This window comes from Phodopus roborovskii, unplaced genomic scaffold (genome assembly GCF_943737965.1).
Source record: "Phodopus roborovskii unplaced genomic scaffold, PHOROB, whole genome shotgun sequence".
Lineage (NCBI taxonomy): Eukaryota > Metazoa > Chordata > Mammalia > Rodentia > Cricetidae > Phodopus > Phodopus roborovskii.
Genome location: NW_026126585.1, coordinates 14,843,105 through 14,870,882, shown reverse-complemented (window position 1 = coordinate 14,870,882; position 27,778 = coordinate 14,843,105). Strand labels below are relative to the sequence as shown.

General features: G+C 53.2%; 1 protein-coding gene across 3 annotated transcripts; it reads left to right on the top strand.

The window, feature by feature from the left end:
• Positions 1–4,890: 4,890 nt before the first annotated feature.
• Positions 4,891–27,107, top strand: Ikbke (inhibitor of nuclear factor kappa B kinase subunit epsilon). 3 transcript variants are annotated; one of them, XM_051203998.1, is made up of 22 exons: positions 4,891–5,080; positions 5,574–5,660; positions 7,380–7,490; positions 8,128–8,268; positions 8,585–8,714; positions 10,083–10,264; positions 10,366–10,526; positions 11,721–11,831; positions 12,017–12,196; positions 12,792–12,988; positions 13,786–13,850; positions 13,931–14,022; positions 14,140–14,226; positions 16,166–16,241; positions 16,348–16,463; positions 18,581–18,657; positions 21,788–21,827; positions 22,604–22,705; positions 23,682–23,778; positions 24,436–24,539; positions 24,806–24,877; positions 26,398–27,107. In XM_051203998.1, the coding sequence occupies exons 3-22, from the start codon at positions 7,404–7,406 to the stop codon at positions 26,429–26,431; spliced, it is 2,151 nt and encodes a 716-aa protein (XP_051059955.1). In that variant the 5' UTR covers positions 4,891–5,080; positions 5,574–5,660; positions 7,380–7,403; the 3' UTR covers positions 26,432–27,107. The 3 variants fall into 3 exon arrangements, with proteins under 3 accessions (XP_051059955.1, XP_051059956.1, XP_051059957.1); XM_051203999.1 differs by lacking the exons at positions 24,806–24,877; positions 26,398–27,107 and having other exon boundaries at positions 23,686–23,778; positions 24,436–24,489; XM_051204000.1 differs by lacking the exons at positions 4,891–5,080; positions 5,574–5,660; positions 7,380–7,490; positions 8,585–8,714 and having other exon boundaries at positions 8,132–8,268.
• The last annotated feature ends 671 nt before the right edge of the window (positions 27,108–27,778 follow it).

Genomic DNA, 27,778 nt, shown 5'->3' with positions numbered 1-27,778 from the left:
CCTGCATTTGCACAGGTCTTGTGCACTGTGGACATTTGTAATGAATAGATGCCTGATTATCAAAAGCAGCAAAATACCGAGGGAGGTAACAAAGTTGAATAAATTCTACAAAGCCTGGGGCCAACATTTGTTTTTAGGGAGCTTACTATAATACCAGACATCCTTGAGGATAAGTCTGTTTATTGGCATTACCTGTCTTCAGCAGTAACACAGGGTCCTACCCCAGCCCTAGCGTGGACACATTCCATTTTTATCTCGTATGCATCTGGTGTTCAGCTCCTTCTTGCCCTACCAGCCTGTCTCATCTCCCTCTATTAATGATTGAGCATTATTAACAATAAGCATTGTTGCCCCCCAGGGCAAGTCAAAATTGAAACTCTTCTGCCACCCTGTGGTACGGGCTCTCATCCTGGCAGCAGTATGTGAAAAGGGATCTCCCGAACCGCTGAGTTGCTGAGATGGAGCCAGCTCTTAGGCTGTGGGCAAAGCACCAAAGACTTAGAGAATCCCTCCAGCAAAGGTCATGCTGTTGGGGTCCTCTCCCGTATACGCTCTGATGGGACATTGATGGAAGCAGTTGCCCTTCAACTAAATGGAAACCAAAGCAAGAGACCAGGTGAGTATGGAGTTAGGATGACCTCATTTAAATGTTTATAGAGCCCATTGTTCTAGGAAGTTCGGGGAGTGCCAGGATTTCCAAGCACAAGCTGCCACAGCTGACGGGAAGTTTCCTTTGACTCAGAAGCTAACCCTGCTGTTGCATACGGCAAAGAATCAATTAGATCATCAACTGACTTTAATGTGTCCATTCAAGCGCTGTACTGAGCTTGAAAACGGGCGATAGAGCTTGTTTCCTACTCAACACAAGGAAAGCAAAATAAGTGAATGTGAAAATGAAACGACGAGATGCTGGGTTGGACAAGAAAGGCCATTGTGGAGCTGTCTGATGGCATCATTGTGGAGCTGTCTGATGGCATATGCCTGTTGTCCCAGAAAATCATTAGCTGAGGCAGAAGACCACAGCTTGAGGCCGGATCTGGCAACAGAAGACTCCATTTTTTTAGAAGGAGGAGGAGGCCATTGTGGGGTGAAATCCAGCCCAGGAAATTAATATTTCCGCTTAGGCAGGCCATGCTGAGATGACCAAGAGACACACAAGTGAGAAGGTGTGTATGTCGAGTCTGGGGGATGCCCTACCCAAAATCCAGTAGGATGTACTCAAACCGAGATTTCTGGTGTGAAGTGTAGATGGGAAGGGGAAATCTCACAAAGGAGGAGCCAGCAAAAGACAAACAAACAAAGATGGAGTAAGCCCAAGCCCAGCGCCTAGGCGGCAGGAGGGTGCATGGTACAGAAACCAGGAAAAGTAAGTACGCGACAGAGGGAGGGGCCAGCTCTTCAGAGGGCTGTGCTGGGGGCAAGATAAAGCTGGTGTCAAGAAGTGAGCACTGTTGGGCGTGGTGGGGCAGGCTTTAATCCAAGCACTTGAGAAGTAGAAACAGGAAGATTCTGTGAGTTCAAGGCCACCCTGCGCTACCTATCAAATGCCAGGACTATGTAGACGTACCCTCTGTCAAAGGGGAAAAAAGAGGTGGGAAGGGCTGGGAATGGACCTTCTTGGTATATATAGAGGTCCTGTCTCAGAAAGGAGGGAAGGAAGGAAGGAAAGAAGGAAGGAAAACAGAAAACTTTTTTTTTTTTCAGCAGATGGGAAATGAGCTCACTGGAGTAGGCTAGGCAGCAAAGAAGGACCCAGCGGCTCAGAGAATGTGGGCATCCCAAGGAGTTAAATTAAGGACCAGGGTTTGTTCTGAAGATAGAGTGGCGGCATATTTGTTCTGTGGGCAGACCCACAGAGAGACAGGCAGGAGTCTGGAGGGGCAGCTGAGTTGCATAGCCAAGCAGGGGGGTAGAGGGCAGCAGAAGGGACACATGGTCCTGCCTCGGGAGGAAGGGCAGATACTAGGGTAGGCACAGGCAGGTGGTGGCTGTTGCTTCTTTCTGTTCAGCTAAGTTGAAAGCAGGGTCCTAAGCTGACCATGGGTGGAAAGAAACGCATTTCCAGATTAGGAACAATGACAGATAATTGCACAAGAACCAGGCCCCTTGGGGGCCTGGATAGTGCACTCACAGCCCGTTTGCCACTGCTTGGGAAGAGCCATAGTACCAGTTCTGGCTGTAGTGTCTGTCCCTCCTTCACCAAAGTTCCTGGGCAGAGTTGACTTACAAAGGTGTCAACTAGCTATAGGCTCCGAGGTTTTGCCATTGAGCCCTGTAACTAAGTACGGCCAGGCCCTATAAACAAGACCACACACGTACACCACCCTGCCCCGACCCTTTCTTACTTTGAAGGTACTGGAAAGCACTGTGTATATGGGGGAGTTGTAGGGATGCAGCCCTACTCTTGGGTACAGAACCTCAGCCTCAAGGATGCTGAGCAGTACAGTACCGCTACTGAGCTGTAGCGGTGTAAGTACACACCCCCAGCTGCCTGATTTCCTTTTTAAAGACCTCTAGCTCTGTTGCCCTGTTCAGGCTGATCCTGAATTCCTCAGGGTAAACCTCCTGCCTCAGCCTTGCTGGAAACTGCAACCACAGACAAATGCCACCATGCCCAAAATGACACCTATTCCAAACCCACTGGGCACCAAGCATGTCATCTCTTAGCTTTATACCAATCCTATGAGAAAGGTTAAATGACAAGTCCTGTTTAGGAGGTGGCCTTAATGAAGATATAGTAGCCTTTCCACCACACCAGCCTCCATCGGTAGCAGACTTGAATTTTTTCCACCAGAGTTGCCTGCCGAACACACATACACACACACACACACACACACACGCACGCACACGCAGGCAAGCACGCACGCTCTGGTCCTTATGCTGCATTTGAATTGCCACCATTTTTATGATTCCTTGGGCCTGGGAAGATGTGGCAGGACCCCTTATGGACGTCTCTCCAAGCTCCTGACTTCCCATGCAGCCGGGGCACAGGCAGGATGGTCCTATATTTCATCCACACCAGGGCTATTCCCTCCCAGAGTCTACTGGCAAAGTACCATCTATTACCAGCACGGTTTCTTCAGAGCCTCTGCCCCTGCTTTCTGTGATTGAATGAGTTCCCCTTCTCACTAACTCAGAGCACCCAGCAAGCCTGGCAAGCCCTCCCTGCTGCCCCTACGAGGTCCACAAAGCCACTGTTTGCTGAGTGTATGCCCCCTTTCACTCACTACCATGCTGTCCGGCACAGCACCTCTCTGGGATGAGCAGCCTAGGTCTCTCCTTTTCTGTCCTGAGCACACAGTGCCTGTTTCACGGGAGATGCCATACTTGATCCTTGTGTTCGAAGATGTGAAAGTCCCTGGGAAAAAGTGATTAACTCGGCTAGCTAGTGAAAGGAAAATATGAGTGCTAGTTCATGAAGGAAAACCAGCAGCTTTCAGGACAGGCGAGGCGATCCTGTAAACCTCAGTGGGCAAAAGCAGTAAACCCCGGGGCACCTGAGGGGGCGCTCTGATCGTGCAAGTCATTCAGATAACTTTCTAGACCAGAGGTTCTCGATGTGTGGGTCACATGACCCCTTTGGGAGTCATACCAGATATCCTGCCTGTCACAGAGTGACATTACAGTTCATAACAGTAGCAGAATTACAGTTATGAAGTAGCAACGAAATAGTTTTATGGTTGGGGGGGTCTCTACAACATGAGGAACTGTATTAAAGGGTCACAGCGTTAGGGAGGGTGAGACCCATTGATGGAGCAGCCGCATTGAATGGAGTCACCTTGCTAGAGGGTAGGAGGCCTCGAGGGGAGGTCTTGCATCAGCAGTTGAGTGATTTGCTAGAGGAAGTGCATGCTTCCGTACTCTAAGTGATTAGCAAGTGCAATTCCCCCGTGTTCCCGCCAGGTGGACACCTGTAACACACAGGCTGGAGTGTGGGTCCCTCAGGGATGTCCCTCCTGGCCCTGCTGTGTTTAGCCACGGCAGGGCCTCTAGCTGTCATCTCGATCAGGTGAATCTGTCAGCCAACAAGCCCTGGGCCTGTCCTTGCCTCTCCTCCCTGTGGTGGGGTGGGGCTGGCAGAGGAAATCACCAGGTGTGGCCAGGGGAAAGTCCCACCAACATTCTGAGAAACATGGAATTTCCTGGTTTTAACCACTTATCCAGCTGCCCACTCAGAGCTGACCAGAGCATCACGGACCCCCTTCGAGCTTCCCAGGATATTTGGGGTACTGGGTCATGCCTGACAAGGTGGCAAATCATAGGCGAATTACTAAAGATGTATAAGACTTGATGCCATCAAATGTGGTCTGAAAAACACGTGCCAGTCTCCCCGAATTTACCAGATACTACATTCCCTGCTGTCCATGTGACCTAAACCCCAACTTCGGGCTGTGGGCAGGCTTTGCTGTGTGTAAGGTCAGGCAAAACAGGGTCTATGACCTGGGTGTGTGCTTGTCCTTGTAGGCTCTAAGGAAGACAAGTCCTGTCCAGCTTCTGAGAGAGGCCAAACACAGGTCCTGGAACTTTCTAGGCAGTTTTCAACTTGGTTAACTTGTTCAGCCTCTTCAGTTGACCTTGAACAGAGCTGTCAGCACAGCACTCAGTGGTCTGTCACAAAGAACCCAGCCTCCGTCTCTGCTTCTCTGTGACTCAGACGATGGTCCTACCTTACAGCATCCTCCTTCCCTTTCCCTATGTGGGGTGGAGGTGTGTGTGTGTGTGTGTGTGTGTGTGTGTGTGTGTGTGTGTGTGTGTGGCAGCGGCTGAGCTGCCTGTCTCTTTAAGAGAGAGAGAGGAAGGGAGGGAAAGAGGTGGAGAGAGAGAGACAGATGAATCAGGAAGTGTGATCAAACTGAGAGCCTGGGCTCTGCCGGCCTGGGTATCTATCCCACTGCTATGAGAGAGGCAAGAGAGAAACCTCAGACCCAGGGCCCTCACGACTAGCTCTGCCTGTGTGTGGGTGCTGGAGGCCCATGACTGCCGCGATGTTCTAGGCACTGCCCACGATTGACTGAAATCCCTGGGGATGGCACCCAGTCCTACAAGTCTGCATTCCCCAGCAGCTGAGCTGGGAGGTGGGGTGAGTTTGCAGTGGCTGGACAAGGGTGGCGTGGGGGGGGGCGGGATCGGATGGGACAGCTTCAAAGAAACACTCAGCTGAATGTCCCCCGCCCCGTGACTTTCTTGCGGCTGGTGGTATCCTGTACTCCCTCTGTGGAAATAAACACTCTCAGAGGACAGGCAAGGGTCAGGGAGGATTATGGCCCCGGGGAGAAACACCATTGGCCAACAAGGTTCCCCTCTTGGGTTCTCCTTCCCAACATGCTGATGCAAAGCTGGGGCTCAGCTTTGGGTGCCCCTACTTGACCTCTGCTTGGGATCTTTTCCCTGAGACCCAAAATAGCCAGGAGAGACTCTCAGAACATCTGGAAGCAGCTGGAAAACCCCCAGTCCTGCAGGGAAGGTGACGACGGGAAAGGGTTAAAAGGCCGAGGCTGGTGGCCTTTGATGGGGCTGAGAAAGAGACAGTACCAAGGGAGCCTCTCATCCGCCCACCTTCTCTTCCGGTGCAGCTCGGCTCCTGAACTTGGCCCAGACAGAAAGCATAACACACACTCACCAGGGAGAGTCTGCCTGATTCTGGGCCACTCGGAGTGCAAGTGAGTGAGTACATCCATCCGTCACAGAAGAGCCCCAAGAAGGGATGGGAGTGTGTGAGCAGGCGTCGCTGGCAGCTACCGCACATTCTGTGTAGAGAAGGGGCCCGTGGGAGGTGATCCAGACGTGCCGTAGTCCAGATGTGCCGTAGTCCGAGCTTCTAGGTACAGGACCCAGAACCGTGTGGCCCCTCTGGAGTTCTGTCCTGTGCATCTCACTGCCCATCTTTCTGGCCAGCTGTGCTTTGCCCTAACGCCAGGGCTCGGTTGAAGACCAGCCTAGGTAGAGTTATGAAGGTAATACAGTCTGGTGACCCCAGCTCCCAAGGCTAGGACCTTGACCTCCCTTTCAGCACACCCTGCCTGAGCCTCGCTTTGGGTTGACTCCCGCCACAGGGACAAAAGCGGGCAACTCAGTCACTCCCATTGTCTTCCGAAGGTCTCACCAGCCCCTCACCTTTGCACAAGGCAAAACATGAATGTGTCGCCTGCCTGACGCTTGGGTGCGACTGCTGATCTCTTCAAGTGGCTTCTGGCTCGAAAGCCCATGTTCTCCAGAGTCTGCATCATTAATTTAGACTACCAGCTGGAACCTGGCTCACTCAGTCTGTAGAGGGCTGGCCTAGCACGCATGAAAGCTGTGGGTTTGGTCCTGGGACAGCACCTAGTTAACAGGGATTACACAGCTATCATTCAAGCATTTCAGAGGCAGGCACAGAAAGGCGTTCAGGGCCCTCTTCAACACCACTGAAGGTACCCGGTCTGGCTACCCTGTCTTAAAAAAAAATACAGAGTGGGCACATTGAGCCATCTTTGGTTTGAGACCGGGTGAGATGCTGGAGCAGGAAGAGACTCTGCCTAAAGCAACGTTATTTCAAGACATCAAAGGGGGGGTGGCCCTTCTTGTGCCCCCCAGACACCCCAAGAGGCTGGCTCTGGCCCGATGGGCAGTGAGTGTAACTTCTGAGATTACACTTTCTGGAACCAGCTGCTTTAGAGGAACCAAGTTTTTTTTTTTGGAGGGAACAGGATGAGAACAAAGACGGGGAGCAGAGTTGTGGACAGTTTCAGATCTTCCCCAGAGCTCTTGAGCCTGTGTGTGTGATGCTCTCCTCCTCCATCCCCTACTCCTCCCTCTGATCCCTCCCACCCTTCCTCCTTGGCTATCTCTCCTTCTGAAAAGGCGCTGGCCGAGGCCTGACTGCCTGCCGAGCCGCCTTCAGCTCCCAGCAGTAGGAAGTTAGGGAAGGAGAGGTGGCATTGGGGGCTCCGGCTGGTGTTGCAATCCTGGAGATTTGTGCTGGTGTGACTGTCTCTGCCTGACCCTGGCTGACCCAAGGCCCTTCCTCCCCACACTGTGTCTGCTTCCTGGGACAATCCCAGGCCTGGATGCCAGAGCTCTGAGTCCCCAGTTCCTGAAAGGGGTACTAGAGAAAGGTTTGACCCCCTAGATTGGCCTACCTCTGAAGGGTGCTGGAAGGGCAGAGAAAAGCCCCCATGGGTGTAACAGATGCAAGCTTGCGACCCAGTAGGACCTTCCTGCTGCTGGTTGGTTTCTTTGGGAGGAAGTTATCACCATTTTCCCAGGCCCCTTGCCTGTTTCATGACCACAAAGTCTTTTATGGGATGGCCTTGGGAGCGAATGCCGTGCGCCAGTATCTATTACAGGTCAGGCACGGGGCCTCGGGGGCCCCCACATGGTTGCTTGTTTTGTTTTCCCAGGTAGAAGGTGGCCAAGCCTGGGAGATGCAGAGTACAACTAATTACCTATGGCACACTGATGACCTGCTAGGCCAGGGGGCCACTGCCAGTGTGTACAAGGCCCGAAACAAGGTAATAGCAACTCTGGCCCCAGACCCTTCCATGCCCTAGAACTATCCCTCCGTTGGGCGTTAAGAGTCTGTGTAGCTGGACACGGATCCCAGGGCTCTGTTCTGTCTACCCTGATAAGAAAGGGCTCATAGGTCTGGGCTGATGTGTGTGGGATGCTGGGAAAAAATGCCTTGGAATGGCGCCTCTGTCCGAGACATGTTGGGGCTAGAGGACAAGACAGAAGGGGAGGTGACAGCGAGTAGGACCTAGGAATAGCAGGGCTGGGAGGTTGGGCCTGTCTGGCTTTGTCCTGCAGTGGCTGCAAAACTGTGTCACAATGTCTGCGCTCAGGAACTGAAGGCAGGGTAGGATGCCTAGGTAGGTAGTTCTTAACGATGGCGAAATGAGCAATAACAAGTCATCCCCTGTGGGATATCAGGGTGTCACCTCCAAGCGCTGCCCCAGCCCCCTGAGTAGGGGGAAGAGTTGCAGATGTGAGCCCGTCCAACCACCCCCTGCACCCACACCTCCCTCCACCCCTGTCTCCTGGGGCTGGGTTGGGGAACGGGCTGAAGGGAGAAGAAGGTGGCAGCTCCCTGGCAGGGTTGGGGCCAGGGTGGTACCCGTGTTGATCCCCCACCCTATGCCCACACACCAGAAATCTGGGGAAGTGGTCGCTGTAAAGGTCTTCAACTCAGCCAGCTACCGGCGGCCCCCCGAGGTCCAAGTGAGAGAGTTTGAGGTGCTGCGCAAGCTGGATCACCAGAATGTTGTCAAGCTGTTCGCGGTGGAGGAAACGGTGGGTCCTGGGCTTGGTCCGCGAAGGATGCCCTTGATCTTGACCTTTGTGGTCCAGGGGTGGGCAAGTCATGCTCAATGACAGTCCAGAGACACAGGCGTGCGTGCGTGCGTGCGTGTGTGTGTGTGTGTGTGTGTGTGTGTGTGTGTGTGTGCGCGCGCGCGTGTGCATATATGGAGGGGGTGATAAGGAACCCAAGGGTGTGGGATCAGAGACGGTTTCCCGGGAAACGTAGAGGGAGCGAGGTAAGCAAGCTTCGGACAGGGCGGAAGTGGGAAGCACCCTCCTCAGCAAGCGTCCATCTGTCCGTGCACAGGGAGGCAGCCGGCAGAAGGTGATAGTCATGGAGTACTGTTCCAGCGGGAGCCTGCTGAGCGTGCTGGAAGACCCTGAGAACACATTTGGGCTTCCTGAGGACGAGTTCCTGGTGGTACTGCGCTGTGTGGGTGAGCCTTACCCTGTGCCCAGGCCTAGGCCCTCTCCGCCAGCCACCCGCAAAATCCAGGATGGGTGGATACTCTGAAACAGGCATCCCAGTGGGCCTGAGGCAAAGGGGTGGGCCAGAAGGACCCACGTGACCGAGTCAGGTCAAAGCTGTAGGAAAAAATCCAAGTAAGATTGTTTGCCGGTGTCGAAGGTAGTAGCATCACTTACAACAGTCAGCAGGTGAGACAGCCTAACAGGATCAGGTACCTGCGGGCAGTGGTGTATCCCTGTGCAGAGGAGGGGATTCTAAGTCACAAGGCAATGTGCACGGAGCTGAAGGATTGTGCTCAGGGATCAGCTAGCCGCGCAAAGTCCAAAACCACACTTCAGTCAGGGCAGAGCTCCCGGGGGAGTGGAGTTGCTGGGGTGGACGGGAGACTGCTGTGCAGGGCTGGAAGTCAGGGGTGTGGTTTGACCGGTGTGGACTTCACTGGGGAGGAGGAGAAGGCTCTGCAGGTAAGGGTTGGCGATGCTTACACAATCATGTCAGTGTGCTTAAGGACAGTTAAACTGAAGGACCTGGTTGGTTACTCTCCACGCCAGTGAAACTGAGGCAGGCTGATCAGGAATTCCAGGGTAGCCTGGGCCCCGCCGTGAAACATACCCAAAACCAAGGTTTTCAGTGACGAATTCTGGTAGGAATATTCTACCACAAATAAATAATAAGATGGAGAAGGTGTGCCCTGGGCTCTCCACAAAATCCAAGAGAGTCAATGTTAGGATGCCTTTGGGGCCCTTTCCTTTTATTTATTTAATAGATTACTTAATGTGTGTGAATGTTTTGCGTATATGAACGCATGTGTGCCATGTGTGTGCCCGGTACCCTCTGAAGTCAGAAGAGGGTTTTAGATCCCCTGGACCCAGAGTTACAGAAGTTGCGAGCCACAATGTGGATGCTGGGAACTGAACTCGGGTCCTCAGGAAGAGTGGCTCTTACCTGAACACTCTCTCCACCCCCCCCCTTTAAAATTGTAGTAAAAAATTGTTTTTACCTCATGTGTGTGGGTGTTTTGCCCATGTATCTATTACATGTATGACCGGTGGGTGCCTGCAGAGTCCAGAAGAGGGTGTTGGATCTCATGGAACTGGAGCTCTAGCTCTGTGCCGGGAATTGAACCAGGGTCATCTGAAAGATGATCCATCTCTCCAGCCCCTTCTTAGCCCTGTGGGCTTCTCCATTCTCCAGTTTTCCCCGTGCCCCAAGTTCCCTGCGGCAACCCCCTTGTATATTTGGATCCAAGCACAGACCCATCATTAGGACAAACCTCAGACAGTAGACTGCCTGGTCCCTTGCTGAGCCAAGCTGATAGAGCTCTGTCTGTCCCCAGTGGCTGGCATGAACCACCTGCGGGAGAATGGCATTGTCCACCGGGACATCAAGCCTGGTAACATCATGCGTCTGGTGGGGGAGGAGGGACAGAGCATCTACAAGCTGTCGGACTTCGGGGCTGCTCGGAAGCTGGATGATGAGGAGAAGTTTGTCTCTGTCTACGGTACGGAGGAATACCTGGTAAGTGACGTACTGATGGCTCCCTGCTTCGTGCCTCCCTGAGAGTCCCCTAGGATGCCCACACTGTCCCTCCATGGCCACCCTCTGCCTTTCTCCCATAGCACCCTGACATGTATGAGCGGGCCGTGCTTCGCAAACCCCAGCAAAAGGCGTTCGGGGTGACTGTGGATCTCTGGAGTATTGGGGTGACCCTGTACCATGCAGCCACCGGTAGCCTGCCCTTCATCCCCTTTGGTGGGCCCCGGCGCAACAAGGAGATCATGTACGGTGGGCTATGGGGCAGGGAATGAAGGGGACAGGCCCTGGACTTCTTCCAGGCAGACACCTGGCCTTTCCCCCACTGGGTCCTGCTGCGTCTCTTAGCCCAGGCCCCGCCTTGACTCTGTGTTAGTTCAGGTTCCGGAGCCTGGAGGGGTGAAGATGGAGCTGGGTACCCAGGCCCAGGGTCTTCTTAGTGTCTCTCACTGACTGATAGGTGGAGCTCAAAACAGGTGCTGCCAGCATGTAGGGCCCACAACAAAAGAGATGTAGTGTCAAACCACTAAAATGAGGGTCCCTGCAATGCAAGGATCTGCTGAGCTGTTGCTGATGCTGTGGAGGAAGAGTGCCGAGTCTTGGGACAAGTTCTGAAGGTTCTAGCTGGAGGGCAGTTGGGGAAACATCTACTGGACCTGGAGCCAAGAGTTCACTATAAATAAACACTGCAAAAGAAAAGCAGAAGTTTGCACTGGCTGGAGGTGGTGGGCAGTCTAGAGCAGAGGGCTCTGGGGTTGCAGGGCAGCCCATCAGGAGAGCTTGTGGCTACACTGGTAGCAGTTAGTGCTCGGTGGGGGCACAGAGAAGCCGAGCGTGAATGGCCTTGGTGGTCAGCCGGGGTCGAAGTCACACTTTCAGCATATGTTCAGAAATGTGAAATGGTTCTTGTTTGGTTTCCTCGGAGCTGATCGATGGTCAGCTCCCCCTTCCTTCCTCCGAGTTCTTGTAATGAACGGAGGACATCTCAGAATTTCTCTTATTAATGTGTCATCAGGAAGGTTGGTGCTTACACCCTTGGTCTCGGGGCAAGCTGTTTGGAAGCAATATTAGGGTTAGGGACAAGGGGGAATGGGCCGTCAGGGAGGGATAGATTGGGGGAGACGTCAAAAAAAGTGAGAAGAACGTGTTTGACTTGCTCAGCATGACATAGATGTGGAGGTGGCCGGTCTTGGGATAGCCATAGTGACTGTAAGGAGGACTCTGCCTACAGCCAGCAGCTTGACTGGGCAGAGGTGAGCTCCCAGGTAGAGCTGGGATGCCCCAGCTTCACCTTCCAGTCTACCTCACAGCGGCTGCGTGACGTGGACCGTGCTGTGTTCGGAGTTTCCTGATCCTTAATGTTATGGCGGATGAGAGGGAATGTATGACGGATGGGCGGGGGGAGGTGTGGTTCTAGTGGCCTGATTCTGCCTCACTGCAGGTACAGAATCACCACCGAGAAGCCAGCCGGGGCCATTTCAGGGACTCAGAGGCAGGAAAATGGGCCCCTGGAGTGGAGCTACAGCCTCCCCATCACCTGCAGACTGTCCATGTAAGTGAGAGGGGCAGGCTCATGGAATCTAAGCTAGGGACCATTTCTCTCTGTTGAGTGAAGACTATCTGTATCAGCAGAAGTTCCATTTGGACGCTTGGGCCCTGGCTCTGACCGATTTCATGTCTCGTGTGTGTGTGTGTGTGTGTGTGTGTGTGTGTGTGTGTGTGTGTGTGTGTGTGTAGGGGGCTGCAGAACCAGTTGGTACCCATCCTGGCCAACATCCTGGAGGTCGAGCCGGCTAAGTGCTGGGGCTTTGACCAGTTCTTTGCGGAGACCAGCGATATCCTACAGCGAACTGTCATCCACGTCTTCTCCCTGCCCCAGGCGGTCTCGCACCACGTCTACATCCACGCCCACAACACGTGAGTGGGAACAGCAGAGAAAGGGAATAAGGCCACCCCCACCCCCTTCATCCCCCTCTAAATGGTGGTGTGGGTCCAGCGGAGTGTCTCCCAAAACACATTTGGAAAGAAGTACTATTTCCACCAAGTTCAAGTCAAGCAGACTTCGTTCTGTGTTCCACATTCCGTACCCTTCACAGTGCCAGCCTGGCTCATCAGTCTCGGGGTGGGGGGCTCCGTTTCCTGGGTTTAGGACTTACTTTTCATGGAACCCCTTCACTCCCTCAATTCTTGGTCTTTGCTGTTGGAGACAGGATCTTGCTGGGTAAGCCCAGCTGACCTCAAACTCTATCCTGCTGCCTCAGCCTCCCAAGAGCTGGGATTACCAGCATGGGCCGGGAACACCAGGGTCACTGTATGGGATCAGGAGAATTTTGGATTGGACACAAAGGCAGAGGCTAGGCATCGGAACTCCTGGGTCCTCTTCCCATTTTGCATGAACTGTGCCTTTGGCCTCTCCATCTTTGATGAAAAAGCTGCCCCCCCAAACCCTAACCCCCCCAAAGCTGAGCCTTCCCCTTGGTGCTTTCTGACGCCTCCCCGCTCATGTGTCTAGGATTGCCATCTTTTTGGAGGCTGTATATGAGCAGACCAGCGTGCCCCCCAAACACCAGGAGTACCTCTTTGAGGGTCACCCTTGTGTCCTTGAGCCAAGCCTCTCGGCCCAGCACATTGCTCCTACAGCTGCCAGCAGCCCCCTGATCCTGTTCAGCATGGCCAGTGACACACCCAAGGGCCTGACCTTCAGGGACCGTGAGTAGGGACAGTTTGGGCTGGATCTTTTATACCTGAGATACTCCTCTCTGGAACATTTGGGTTTAACTGTTTTCTTAGTAAATGTTTCTCTGGCCCACACAGCAGAAGTGAATTTGAGTCTTAATTCTACACACACCTCTGAATTGCCATGTGGCCTGAGCTGGTGACTAGGCTTTTCCTGGCCTCAGCAGTCTCTCTGATTGGTAGGGATGCTTTGAGTAGCTTGGGCTGCTAGAGAGAAGGCAGGTGGGCCGAGGCCCGGAGCTTTTTTTCCTTTCCTTCTTTTTCTAGAAATAATCCTTTTCGTTTGAATTATGCTTAGTCCTCCTCTGAGGCAAGGGAGGGTGCTTTAACTTTGCAAGAGAATAGAGTCTAGTAACGGGTCTACTGGCTGGAGAGGCAGGGCATTGAGCTTTAAGATGTAGTTCTCAAATGTAACCACAAGATGGCAGCAAAGACCGGAGACTTTGCAGATCCCACTGGATCAAGGTGTAAGTCTAGTAGGCAAGGGAGGGTGCTTTAACTTTGCAAGAGAATAGAGTCTAGTAACGGGTTTACTGGCTGGAGAAGCAGGGCATTGAGCTTTGGGTGTAGTTCTCCAATGTGACCACAAGGTGGCAGAAAAGGCCTGAGACTTCGCAGCCCCACCGGCTCGAGGTGAAGGCCGCTGGGCGGAGTCGGGAAGGTTTAGATCAGCAGTGAGGGGTGACTGTGAGCTGGGAACAAGGAAAGATGGCCTCAGAGTTAACCCAGTCCATGGAAGCAGACCCCTCAGGCAGGATCTTTGTCTGCAGCTGCTCTGGATGTCCCAAAGTTCGTACCCAAGGTGGACCTACAGGCAGATTACAGCACAGCTAAGGTGAGGGGCGGCCCCCAGGAGGCAGCAGGGGGTTTGACGCGGGGCGGGGGGGGGCTGACCTGCCCGTCTGTGTGTTTCAGGGGGTGCTGGGTGCTGGCCACCAGGCTCTGTGGCTGGCGCGGGCCCTGCTGGATGGGCAGGTGCTGATGCTTCGAGGGTTACACTGGGTCCTGTGAGTACTGTGGAGGGCTGGAGGGGGGCATGGCATACCCATCCGCACCTCTTCTGTCCCTCTCTAAGGCCACGTGCCCTGGTCAAGGTGGCTCTGACTAGGGCTGCCCTCACGCAGGGAGGTGATTCGGAGTACGTGCCAGCAGACACTGGAGGTCACGCGGACAGCCCTCCTCTTCCTCAGCAGCAGCCTGGGCAGTGAAAGGTGGGTGATCCACCTGGCCCCTCAGCCCTCCTCTCTGCTCCTCACCCCTGCAATGTATCAGCCTTCCCCCAACCAACATCCACACTCCTTCAGAGCCTGCCTTCCCAATTATTACCCATCCTCGGCTTAGTCCTGCCTCCTTCAGGGAGAAATCCACGTGGGCACTGCCTCTGTGGCCCCGGGGCAGTCCCTTACCTCGGGAAGGGCAGACTCTGACCCGCAAAAGGGTGGTGTCTTCTCCTGCCCCAGGAAGAGCAGCACCCCTCCCCCAGATAGGGCCCTAATTCACCGGGACTTGGGATGAATTGAAACTCTCAGAGGAAGGGCTCGATCCCTGCACACCACCAGTGATGGAAATCTGGACAGTCTCAGCCTTCACATCTTTGCTCGGGTTTCCTTTGGGTCCTCCACTTGTCCTTGCCTTCTGAGGTGGAGAGAGCCGGGAAGGAAGGAGGAAGCTCAGCTAGGGAAGGGTAGTGGAGAGAAAGGGCCAGGGAGGGTCCACTGGGAGGAGGGGGGAGGAGAGTATATGCTAATGTCTGCGAAAGGGGAGTGGTCGCCAGGCCCCACCCCTAACCAAAGGCTGTTTGCGATTGGTACCTGCCAGCAAAGGGAAAATCCGCTTTTTCCAATGGCGTAGCACTGGGCACAACAACCACTGCCAGCAGACTCCATGGCCAAGAATAGTTGGCCAACACAAACTCCATGGTGGTGGTTGGTGTGTGTGTATGTGTGTGTGTGTGTGTGTGTGTGTGTGTGTGTGGTGGGGGGGGTATGACTGTCTTTCACTTTGCTTTAATATTTGTCTTATTGGTTGCTTTTGATTTTTGTTTCTGTATTGTTTGCTTTTTAGAGGGGGAAAAACATAAAATTGAATGGGTAGGGATATAGGGCAGATCTGAGTTGGGAGAGGAGACAAATATGATTAAAATACATCGTATGAAGACAGTTAAAAAAGAGACAAAGTCTTTTTTAAAAAAAAATGCATGCTGGCAGGAGAAAGTAAGTCAGAAAGTGCAGAGACAACTCCTCCCTCCCAGGCCCTCATCCCCACACTGCATCACCTGCATCTTTCAGGCTGTTCTCAGCTGGTGGCGCCTGACATTCAGGTCCACTGGTACCCATCGCGCCTGGAAATTCTCCGTCATAACTGACCTACAGTCTCTTTTTTACAGGGAACCAGTCCAGGACCATGTTTTGTTTCTGGTAGTTTTGATCCTTGAGGTTTTTTTTTTTTTTTTAAGTTCTTTCCCTCCCTTGCTTTCCTGCCACTGACTTATTGGAGGTCATTGTCCCACCCTCAGGCTTGTAGAACTTTCTCAAGTGTCCACAGACTGTTGGCGTCAAGTTGAACATTTTGCGCAAGAGCACGCCACAGACCACGTGGGGTACTGCATTGCCTGTGTGCACGCCACAGGTAGTGGTCACGTGATTCCTCTACCGTGTAAGCGCATTTCTCCTGCAAAAGAACCGGGCCAGCGCTACTTTGTCACGTTGTAAATGTCCACCTGTTGACCATTCTTGGTGGAGTTCAATGTCAGTCACTTCACCGGGGCAACAGGATGCTAATGTCCCAAGTCCTGGACTACTGTGGGCAGGTACCCTCCCATTAATGTGCTAATGGCTCTCAAGAAATACAGTTTCTCCTGGGAAGAACTTCATTCTATTCAGTTGTGGAACTTTCTAGCAAGGAGTTTACTAATAACTAGCTACCTTGCATCGGAGACTTGTACGTTTCCATGAATCTGGAGTTTCAATCGACATCAACTTTTATTCTTTGCAGTGCTCAACAGTGATGTCACAGCCTTGGTGTGGAGGGCCCGTGTCAGTTGGTTCTTCGGCCTCACAGCGAAGCTGTGCCCGGTGTATGGGTTCAGAGCCCTCCACCTCTTCACCTGCCTCCTGGGCCTCATCATAGCCTTTTCCTCATCCCCTCCAGGCTCAGCAATGGGGCTGGGATGCCCGACTTCCAGGAACTAAAGGAGGCCACAGAACTGAGGTCCAGGCTGCAGACTGTGAGTGAGCCAGGGGCAGAGCTTTATAGGATGGGGGGGGCCTGCAGCTTGCCCAGCATAGCCCTGAGTTCAGGGCAGCACAGGAGCCTGTCTTTTGCCCCCACAGTTCTCAGAGGTCCTCTCTAGATGTTCCCACAATGTCACAGAAACCCAAGTGAGCCTGAGCTGCCTGGGCGGAGAGCTTCTTAAGAACCAGAATCTGATCCACGAGGACACCAGGAGGTCTGTGGAATTTCTTTCATCTGGGTGATGAGGGCTGGGGTGGGGGCCTGCAAGTGGTCCCATAGGCTCAAAATCTTTCTCAGAGTCAGCCTGATGGCTCTCTTCTGGGGCAAGGTGGGTGTGTGTGGGGGCGAGGGGGGATCCAGCGAAGAGCCAGGCCCTGCCTGAGACCAGCCTCGGGAGTGAGGCCTGACTGCCAGCTTGAATAGCCAGGAGGGGCCACAGCAGGTACAGCAGCTCTCAGCTTCCTCCCGGTGTGTCCATCCTCACATCAAACACCCGGGCTGCTGATGCCTGTGTCCATGGGAAGGCTCACTCTGTGAGGTTCCTTTCCTAAGTCATAGTCAGTAAATGACAGGTGGGCTTCAGATCAGATCCACCCACCTCCAAAGCGTGCAGCTGACAGGACTCTGGAGCAATGCTTTACATTTTATTTTACTTTGCCTGGGATGTAGCACGGTGGTAGAAGATTTGCCTGGCATGTGCTAGGCTCCAGTCCCACAAGATAGATAGATAGATAGATAGATAGATAGATAGATAGATAGATAGATGATAGATAGATAGATAGATAGATAAGTAGATGATAGATAGATGATAGATAGATACATAGACAGATGATAGACACATAGATAGATAGATGATAGATGATAGATACATAGATAGATAAATAGATGATAGATGGATAGATGATAGATAGATACATAGATAGTTTATGCAGGCTTGCTTAACAACTCTGGGGATGGGCCGGAAAGCCAGGTGGTGCACACCTTTAATCCCAGCACTCGGGACGCAGAGGCAGGTGGGTCTCTGTGAGCTGGAGGCCAGCCTGGTCTACAGGTGAGTTCCAGAACAGCCAGGACCACAGAGAGACCCTATTTCAAACATTTTATTTTATTTTATTATTTTGTGTGTATGGGTGTTGCTGCATACATTTACATCTGTGCGCCACATACGTGCAGCACCAGAAGAGGGCGTCAGATCGCCTGGGACTGGAGCTGTAGATGGTTGTGAACCCGAGGTTGGGTGCTGGGAATCAAACCCAGGTCCTGTAGGGGAGCAAGTGCTCTAAACACTCACCGGTCTTTCCAGATCCTGACTTACAGCTTTTAAAGGATCCTAGTATGGTTTTCACAGACCTAAAATCGCCCGCCCACACTGCTGAGTGCGGAGCTACAGCGGTCCTTGCTCCACTGTGACCACGGCAGACGCGGTCCCCACAGATCTAATGTCCCATGTCCTCAGTTCCAAATTCAAAGAGCTTTGAAAATGGCAGGGTCTTCTTAGCTGCCTCCTCACAGAGCCCAGTCTAACACGAATAAAGCGTGTATACTCTGTCTCACCTATGGTGAAGTTTTCATTTTAATTTTTTCTGAGACACGGTCTTGCTGTGTAACTGTGGCTGGCCTGGAACTCACGGTAGACACTTACAGAGATTCGCCTGCCTCTGCTTCGAGAGCATTTGAGATTAAAGGTGTGTGGCACCATGCCTGGCTCTCACGGTGGATATCACGGGTGCGTTGGATTAGGCGCCCGGCCCACTCAGCTAGTGTGCTCGCAAAACCTCTGAGTGTACCGTGGTGCCTTTCTGGAATCACAAGGCAATTCCGAGTTCACAAACATGAAACCAGGGCCCTAGACGCCTCCAGTCAGTGTCGGCCCCTCAGTGCCTGAGCCCTGGCAACAAGCTCACAAATACCTGTCACCAGAAACTTCTGGGGAGGAATCGGAGCCAAACAGGCCTGAGCGGGAGGAAGTACACCCCGGGTACGGAGAGAAGCAGCCGCCGTATCCAGTGAGAAAAGCAAGGGAAAGAAGTCATAAGGACTTCGAACCCCAGATTGACCGGGCCCCTTGGAAGGCTACCTCCCCTGCCTCCGGGGGAGCATGGGTTCATTATCGATTTAGGTGGGTGGGCGCCGGGGCGGAAGGAATGAGGGACAGAGTCACACACAGAGAGACGGGTCTAGAATAGAGAAGGAGGGCTCCATCCAAGTTATCTAAATACGCTTAAAGACGGCTGGGTTCCAGCCCTCCCAGATCACACCCCACCCTGCTCTGTGGCAGGAAGACAGCTCCCTCCTATCCTACCACTGAGGCTTCCCACTTCCTGCCCACAGTATCCAGAAGATTCGGTGTTGTTTGGACAAGATGCACTTCATCTACAAACAATTCAAGAAATCGAGGATGAAGCCAGGTGAGCTTTGGAGAAAGCCAACTTCTAGGAGGCTCCTCCCCTTCTCCCTCCCACCAGCCAGCTTGGCTGGAGGCTCTCTGAGTGTATCACAGTACCAGGAGCCAGCGTGCAGCAGGCCTCAGGCATGAGAGTCCCTGGTAGGGGAGTCCCTGCCTGCATGTTGCCTGGAGGCTACTGAGAGACATTGTACCCATGTCTACCTGTCGTGGACGCAGGATACAGTGAGCAGGGGGCTGGGCAATGTGGGAAGGGACCTGGGGAGGAGACCCTTACCTTGTCGTTCGTGTGTGTGTGTGTGTGTGTGTGTGTGTGTGTGTGTGTGTGTGTGGTGTATGCATGAGTATGTGTGTGTGTGTTTGTGTGCATGAGAGAGAGAGAGTGTGTGTGTGTATGTATGTGCATGAGAGAGAGAGAGTGTGTGTGTATGTGTGCACGAGTGTGTGTTTGTGTGCATGAGAGAGAGAGAGAGTGTGTGTGTGTGTGTGTGTATGTATGCACACGAACATGAGTATGTGTGTGTACTTGGGAGCTCATCTTCTGCACGCATGTCTCCTGTGTATGCATGTTTACCTGTTGTGGAGGCCAGAAATTCATGCTCGGCTTCTTCTCTTTGCATTTTTCACTTTATATTTTGAGGCAGGGGCTGGTGCTGAACCCATAGCTGCTCACCATCTTGGCTAATGTAGCTAACCAGCTTGCAGTCTGCCTAGCACTAGGGTTCCAGGTGGCCACCGTGCCTGCCAAGCATTCCCATGGGTGCTGAGGATCTTGTTTCCTCACTGACCCATCTCCCCAGCCCCTGCACCAGGCTCTGGACCACCTGAAGGCTGGAGGAAATTCCCCTTACAGTTCCTGGGCTGGGCGGCTTCTTACATTATCTTTCAATGCCCACAAAGACCTCACAGGTTTAGGGATGGGAACCTGTTGTGTGAGTTGGATGAGGGTGGAGCAGGCTTGAACCTGGGGAGAGGTGGAGACGGAGTTAGTTGGGGGGAGCCTGGGAATAAAAGCCTGGTTAGCTAGGGAGCTTACACGCCAGAGCTCAGACCCCACCCTACGCTCCAAACATTCCTATGTCTGCCTCATTGTCTAGTGCTCTTCTGGCCTGAGGATAATCTATAATTCATATAACGTACTGTTAGGAGAGACATAACATGTAGCCACATGTGTAATTTAAGTTCTCTCACAGCCAAATTGAAAAGAAAACACAGGTGAAATTCATTTAATATATTTTATCCAATTCAATATATCCTAATGTCATTTCGGCATATACTCAGTATTAAACAAGCCACTAAAGAGATACTCTATGCTCCTTTTCAAAATCCCATGCGTATTTTATACTCTATAGCTCTGTCTAGAAGACAAGTGTTCGGTAAATGTGGTAAGTCTTAACAAAATTGCAAAGCTGAACTTAGCAAGGAAAAGAAAACATTTCACCCCACTTCCGTTTAATTTTACCTTAATTGAGTACATTCAATTAACAATCCAGTCCTCCGGGCACCGTGGCCAGATGTCAGGTGCTCCTTAGCCGTCTGTGTCCAGTGGTCACCAATGAGGACTTGGGGATCTACAGAACATGGCTTCTCTTCTTTGGAGCCTTCTTCTTCCTTTGGAGTCTGGCTTCAGAGGGTACGGGGAAGGCAAGCCTTCCTGTCCCTGGGGGCAGTGGGACCTGGGGCTCAGCCAAGGTCTTGTACCCAGCTGGCCACTGCTGTGGTTTCAGGGTAGCCAGGAAGGCTGTCTACCTCCATGTCTGGAATTCCGCCACCAAAGCGCTGCCTTGACATTAGGCACGGACCTAAGAACTCCGTTTGTCTCTGAGTTACTTAGTGCTCATAAAACTATGCGCGACCCAGTGCGGTGGTGCACACCTTTGACACCTGCACTCAAAAGGCTGAGACAGGTAGTTTGAAAGCACCCTGGTGTTCATGGTGAGTTTGAGGCCAGCCAGGGCTGCGTAGAGAGACCCTGTCTCAGACACAAACAAAGAAACAAACAACAGTAACTCGCTATGCATCTCAATTTTCCTTATTTTATAGTTTGGGAAACTGAGGCACAGAAAAGGCTTATTAGGGCTCAATTATTCTAGGTTCGGCTTCTTTTAACCAGCCCATTTCACAGCCTCACGAGTTCCCATATTTACCGTTCTTTCGGAGTACTTTATTAAAAATAGGAACAACTTTCCGGCATGATGGAGTGTCGCAGGATGCCATTCTGGAAGGCCGCTTGTCACCCTTCAGGGTGCTCCTGTGACCCCACACAGGCATCCATGTGTGCACATGACAGACACAGAACTACCCTCCAAAGCCAAGTCACGTGAACACAGCTGCCTGCCAGGAGGAGGAAGGGATGTGTTCAAGTGTCTTGGCCTTCACAAGCACAGGTCCAGGAAGGGAACCCTGCTACTGGGGATGGGAAAGTGGAGGGGGCAAACCTGCATCTTGGGGTTACCACTGCTCTGGAGACCCATCCCCCTCAAAGCCCAGCAGGGGGCAGTCTTGGCCTCAATGCGCCAGCTTTCTGGTCTTTAGGTGGTAGCCTAGGTCCAGGCAAGGACACATCTACCCAAAGTTGTTCCTTCTGGAAAAAAAGTTGCTGGGCAGAGAGGGAGAGCTGGAAGGTGGATGGAGCCAACCAGCTGCCAGCTGGAGAGCGTAGAGGCTGCAGGGCCATGGAGGCATCCCGTGAGGACCATTTCACCCAGCATTTTCACCTGCGGCATAAACACACCTACACACATACACACATATACATACACATGCACATACACACACACATACACACGCAACACACATACACTCATACACACACATATACACATGCACACACACATACACACTCACATACACACACATACACACATACACACACACACTCACATACACACATACACACACACACACACACACATATACATGTCTCCTCAGCTCCTTTGCCCTAAGTCAGTCATCCATCCTGTCACTGTAATAATGTTGTCATAGTTACCTTATGTTACCCTTCCTCATCCCCTCCTGGCTCCCCTAGGCCCGAGATCCCATAAAATAGCCCCCACCCTAGGCTGTCTTCATCTTTTTTAATTTGCTTTGTTGACTATTTGAGTGGTGACATCATCCCCGTCTGTTTCCTTCAGGGCTCAGCTACAACGAGGAGCAGATCCACAAGCTGGATAAGTGAGTGGCCTGTTCCCGGGCAGGCAGGTGGGCAGGAGGGCAGAGGTCATGGGATAGAGTGAGACTCCATTCTAGGTGGTTCATGCTGCAGCCCTTTGACCCTCGGCCGTGGCAGGGCAAAGTGGGTAACCATCCAAGTCAGGTTGTATAGGATCAGGGGTCGGGCCCTGCACTGGGGCTTCACACAGTCAATCTTGATGTAACTCACTGACTTTCTTCCCACCACGAACACATTTGTTTTTGGAGGATTTTCTCTTGAATTATTCTCTCGGGCCGACTCCTTCCCACTCACTGCTTTTGAGCTTGGCCTGGGCCTGCCTGACTTCTCATCGACACCGCTTCCTGGACATCTCTGCTCTGGGGGCTGTTTGGGGATTTTCCTCCCCACCCTCCTCCCCAGACCTATACCACCTCTGACTCCTCGCGCACGCATGCGCACACACACACACACACACACGCACACACACACACACACGCACGCACGCACGCACGCACACTCACAAGCTTTCCGTAGCTGTATATCCTTCCTCCCGGGGATCAAGTTGAGAGTATGCATTCACGGACCACCATATCGGCCTCCCCTGCCTCCCTATTGGAACATGTGGCTTTACTGGCCTCTGAGCTTCACCATCTGAGTGTGTGGCCATGCTCTCTTCCTGAGAGGTGTCCCTGCTGCCATCACAGGGGCTGGCGTTTAGAGGTGGGAGGGCTGTGCCTGCGTGCAGAGATGGCTCCTGCTGCTCGTCTCTAGGTTACGGGGGTCTCTGTCCTTCCAGGGTGAATTTTAGCCACTTAGCCAAGAGGCTGCTGCAGGTGCTCCAGGAGGAGTGTGTGCAGAAGTATCAGGTATCGCTGGTCACACATGGCAAGCGGATAAGGTAAGCAGCCCGGGCCCTTCCTCTGAGCTCGTGGAGCCTGGACTGGCTCAGCCCTTCCAGACCCCTGAGGACCCCATCTCTGGGACCTGAGTAGGAAAGGAGTTCGTGAGGAGAGGGAAAGGAATGGACCAGGTGGTCTGCTGGGTGATTTCTTCAAATGTGCTTGTTAGGTTCCACAGTGTTTACACAGCAAATATCACCACCTTTCAGATGAGGGGGCCGGGGCTCCAAGAACTGGCCTCTTCCTAATGTCACACAGCTAATAAGTAGCAGGTCGGGAACTAGAACATGGGTCGAGGTGCCCCTGAAACCTGGGTTTCACTTGCTGTCCCTGTCTGGTGTGGTCCCCTGCTGCATTTCCCTGGGGCCCCTGAGAAGAAAGGACCAATCTCTGTGGCTGTGAGGCCTGTAGCCTTGGCTAGGGCTCTCACCCTCTCATTAGTGTGCAAAGCCTGGGGTGTGATGGGCCTGGCGGGAATTAGATGTTAGTTTAAGGCCGTTCCTGATGATCCTAGTGTGTATGCAGAACTGAGAACCAACTCTTGGTTTAATGGACCTGCGACTCTGTGCGATGGGAAATGTCCCCACGTGCCTGCCCTCTGATTAGAGATTAGAATTCCCGAGTCTCGCCCTTGCTTTGTTATGGAAATGGAAGCATGCACATTCCTCACATAAATGCTCTAGTGTGTGCTAGCCTGGGCTGTCATCTGTCTGTCATGCCTTACCTGGCTCTCTGCTTGCCATACCCACTTGAGGGAGCCACATGGGTGTTGTTACTGATCCCTGCCCTGGCTCTCTTGGGATTCTCTGAGTTCCCAGGAGTAAATGTGTCTATCACAGCGGGTAAGAGGTGAGCGACCCCCAGAAGGACAGAGACATAGCAGGGGAACTCAATGCTTAGGACCCCTGGTGAGCCGGCACCAGCTGGAGAGTTCCAGCAGCTGAGATCCCTGCTCCAATCTCCATTTCTCTTAAGGCAGGTGCAGAAGGCCCAGAACCACCTGCGGCTCATTGGCCGCTCTGTGGCTGCCTGTAACGCAGAAGCCCAGGAAGCCCAAGCCAGCCTGAGCAAGGTGTGGGTGCTTTGGGGGCTGCTGAGGGGAGGGGGCGTTTGGATCACTTCCGCCAGTGGACAGAGTAGCCTTGACCAACTCAGGGATTCCCACGAGGGCTGGAGGTCTCTGCCCTACAGGTATGGCCTAAGATAGGAACATTCCTAGTGATTTCAGATGGAAAACCATGGTAAACAAGGGCTCCGGCTGCTAGGACATCTCCCTTAGCTTCTGTACAGATCCCAAGGCTGCTCTGGGAGGTTGTGTGAGCTCTCCCTGGCCTTCTGAGTCACTTTTCTGCCAAGCAGCTATCCAGCTGGCCACTAGGAATACAGAGTGGGCCCTTCTAGGAGAGAGCTACACGTGGCTCCCGGCTTGTGATGTGGGCAACCTCGGAGACCGGCCAGGAATGGCCTCCATCCCAAATTGTGGCTCAGATTGTGTCATGAGAGGTTTAGGTTAGAGCCAGAGGGGAACTTGGCAGACTGAATCATTCAGTTCAGTACAAATGACGGGAAGTAGGACATTCCCGGGATGGGAGGGAACTACATGTTGAAAATACTGGATAGTTCCAGGAGCTCTGGGGAGACAGTGTGGGGCCAGACGTGTTATCCTCCCTCAGCACATCCCACACACGAGCTGACAGGCCCTTCCTGACCAATGCGTGGTTCCCTGCAGATCTTTGATCGGCTCCTTCTGGACAGAGCAGCAGGAACTCAGATCCCACCACACCCCGTGGTGGCTCCCCATCCCAGCCCTGACCCAAAGGACCTGGTCTTCCAGTGAGTGCTGGGGGGTTGGGGGAAGGAGGGTGCTGAGGTTAACACCACATTGCTTCATCTCAGGCCAAGAGGCTGCTCCATGGCCTCTGCAAATGGGCTCTGGGCCTCACCACCCCTCCTCTTCCTCCTCCTCTTCTCCCTCCTCCTCCTCTTCTCCCTCCTCCCTCCTCCTCCTCCTCTTCTCCCTCCTCCTCTTCTCCCTCCTCCCCCCTCCTCCTCCTCCTCTTCTCCCTCCTCCCTCCTCCTCCTCCTCCTTCTTTGGACAGCATGCAGGAGCTTTGTAACGATATGAAGCTCTTGGCCTTTGATCTCCAAGACAACAACCGCCTCATCGAACGGTGAGCATCTCCCATGTCTGGGGAAGGCTGTGTCCTCCCTGCTGCCGAGGCCTCGGGGGCAGGGTGGGGGCAGAGTCCCTGTGTGCCCCATGCAGGATCCAAGGCACTGGCTGATCCTCTGAACCACCACACTGGAGCGTAAGGCCTCATCCACAAGTGGGGCGTCATCTTGAGGAGGTATCGGCTTTGCTTATAGGCTTTGAAGCTAGCCTCAGTACATCAGAGAGGGGCTTGGGGGCAAGAGGTCAGGTTCTGCACTGAACATGGCCGCTATTCCCAAGGCTTCCTCCCATGCCTAAGGAGCCTCCCAGGTGTCCTCGGAGTGGATGCCGCTATATGTCTCGCCCTGAAACCACAACACAGACATTGTTGCCCAAAGCCTATCTCTCCTGCTCCATGGGCTCCATCCTCCCCACCTGCTCTCAGAGTGCCCAGGCTGCCTAGAGACACTGGCACATCTCTAGATAGCACCCCCTCCTGGATGGGTGGGGACCAGCAGCAGTGCTCAGGCGTAAGAGTCACAACAGGAAATGTGGGTTGGACATGCGCAGCAGCAGGATTGCCACGTGCTCGGATAAGTCGAGAGCGCGTTCACAGAGCAGAAGGCCTGCTCTGCGTCAGTCCCGCTTTTTAAAGCACGTTGTTGTTTGCGTGTTTCTTTATTTTGTATGAGTAGGCCCTGCTGGCCTCAAACTCACAGTGATCTGTCTGCCTGCCTCTGCCTCCCGAGTGCTGGGATTAAAGATATGCACTACTATGCCTAGTTTGTGGTGTGGGGCTTCTGGAACCTCAAAGCCCACCCCCTGTGACACACCTCCTCCAACAAGGCCACACCTCCTAATCTTCAAACAGTTCCAGTCACTGGGACCAAGCATTCAAACATATAAGCTTCTGGGGGCCTTTCTCCTTCTGCCCACCACACCATGCTACTGTGACACTAGGATTGGGGTCAGCAGGTAGGGAAACCAGGGGCAGAGACTGTGGCTTGTCCTTGGAGTTTTGGAGGATTCCTGGATGGGGGAGGCGGTTTTGTTCCAGTTGGAGGAGATTCCATCTCCCGATCCCACAGCTTCCGTCCTCTTTAGCAGGAAGTTCTAATCTTTAGTGCCCACATAAATCTTTCTTGAGTTGATTTATAGTCTATTTATAAATATCTCAGAACTGTGTTGGAGTGAATTTGCACTTCCTCATTCAGACCTGCAGCCAAGAGCCCAGTGAACCAATCTGAATCCCTTTCTGGCCTCCAAAAGCGTCTTTGCATGGGAACAGTGGTGCTTCCTAAAGTGCAGGGCCTGGGGATTGCCCCAGGACGCCTGAGTGAGGCCTGGGACATGGGACAGGTGCCTTTTAAGTTTTCCAGGCGATGGAACCATGCACAGATACAAACCAGCAGGTGGTGTCTGGGGACAAGGGTACTACAGGGGGACATCTGAGGACCTGAGGGCGGCTGAGAGTCCCTGAACATAGATGGCCCTGGGCCACCGTCTGCAGGCTTCTTTGACCCATGCCTCTCCTTACAGGTTACAGAGAGTTCCATCGGCACCAGACGTCTGAGCCCCATGGGGTGGCAGGAGGCGCTTGGAAGCCTTCAGAATCAGTCATACTCTACCCCTGTACCGTGACACCAAATCCAGGGCGAGATCTGGCCCCATCTCATCAGCCTACCTCCATCTTGGCCACTGGCCAGCAAGCTAGCATTACTTTGGCTGCCTGTCGTCTTGGGAAGCAGTTGCGATGGGGTTTCCTAGCCATCCCGGACAGTACCCACAGGAGAACAGGCAGCTGCTGCTGCCTTATCCAGACACCGGGCCTGGGGGTCTGACCTCAGGAGGGCCTGGGGAAGAGCCTGAGCCCTCCCACTACTCTGCCCTTCCATGGACCAGCAGACTCTCAGGGGGCTCCTCTGGGGTGCTGGAGCAGAGAACTAAATCGCCAAGGCTTCCCAGTGAACACTGCCTGCTTCTTTCTGAGTGTTCCCATCCCTGGCCACGGGCAACCCACAAACTGCCCCCTTGTGCTTTGTCTGGAAGAACCTGCGTTTGAGAAGGTGGGTGGTTGAGGCCAACAGCTGTCGCTTTGGGGACCTTCCTTTTGCTTCCCCTTCCTGGGGCTCCCCTTGGTGCTAAGAAACAGCTGGTCAGAATCAACAACAGATAGAGAACCCAGAGTCCTAAGGAGACAGCAGGCCTACACCTTCGGAAATGGAATAAATGGACCACCTTTTCTATTTCCCTGCAGCTACCATGGAAAGCTCCGAGGGCTGGGTCGGTACCTCCCAGGAGAGGAGTTGGGAAATGGAACAGAGAGCTCATTTCCTGGCCCCTGCCTTTCCTTCAGTGGGATCTGACTTTAGGGATGAACTCAGGAAAGATGGCCTCTCCCTTTCCTGCCCTGTCATTTAGGGGCCACACAAGGAGCCTGGACCTGGGGGGGGGGGTTTGGTTTTTCTTTCCTTTCTTTTTACTCTTGTCTAAGGTGCCTACCATCTAAGCACCTGCTATTTCCCCCAACTGTGTAGACACAATCTACAGTGTCTGCAGTGTTTGAGGACCGCCATAGGGCTTTCCTTTACTTAGCCTAGAAGCTAGAGGGGCAGCTGGGTGAAACACTCCAATTTGTGCAAACTGTTTACAGATTCAGTCTTTCTTGTCCAGCTTCCCTTCAGCCAGCAGGGGAAGGGGAGTGGGGTGGATAGGAAGTCCTACTGTGCAACTAGAAGCATGAAGGCAGCACAGTGATTGGCTCCAGATGACCCTGTCTTCACGAAAGCCTCCCCATCCATGGAAGGAGCTCTCCCTCATGACCCAGCAGGGCCAGAAGCTGGGGGAGGCCGAGTCCTAAATGCGATGTCTGTGGGATGAGCCACCCAGGGAGAGAAGCCAGAGCCTAGCTGCTTAGATC

Bases quoted from the DNA above. Each gene is read 5' to 3' on its own strand.
- Ikbke (XM_051203998.1), top strand. From the start codon at position 7,404: ATGCAGAGTACAACTAATTACCTATGGCACACTGATGACCTGCTAGGC. The intron at 8,269-8,584 runs GTGGGTCCTGGG...GTCCGTGCACAG, and splicing joins TGTTCGCGGTGGAGGAAACG to GGAGGCAGCCGGCAGAAGGT. The intron at 12,989-13,785 runs GTGAGTAGGGAC...CTTTGTCTGCAG, and splicing joins GGGCCTGACCTTCAGGGACC to CTGCTCTGGATGTCCCAAAG.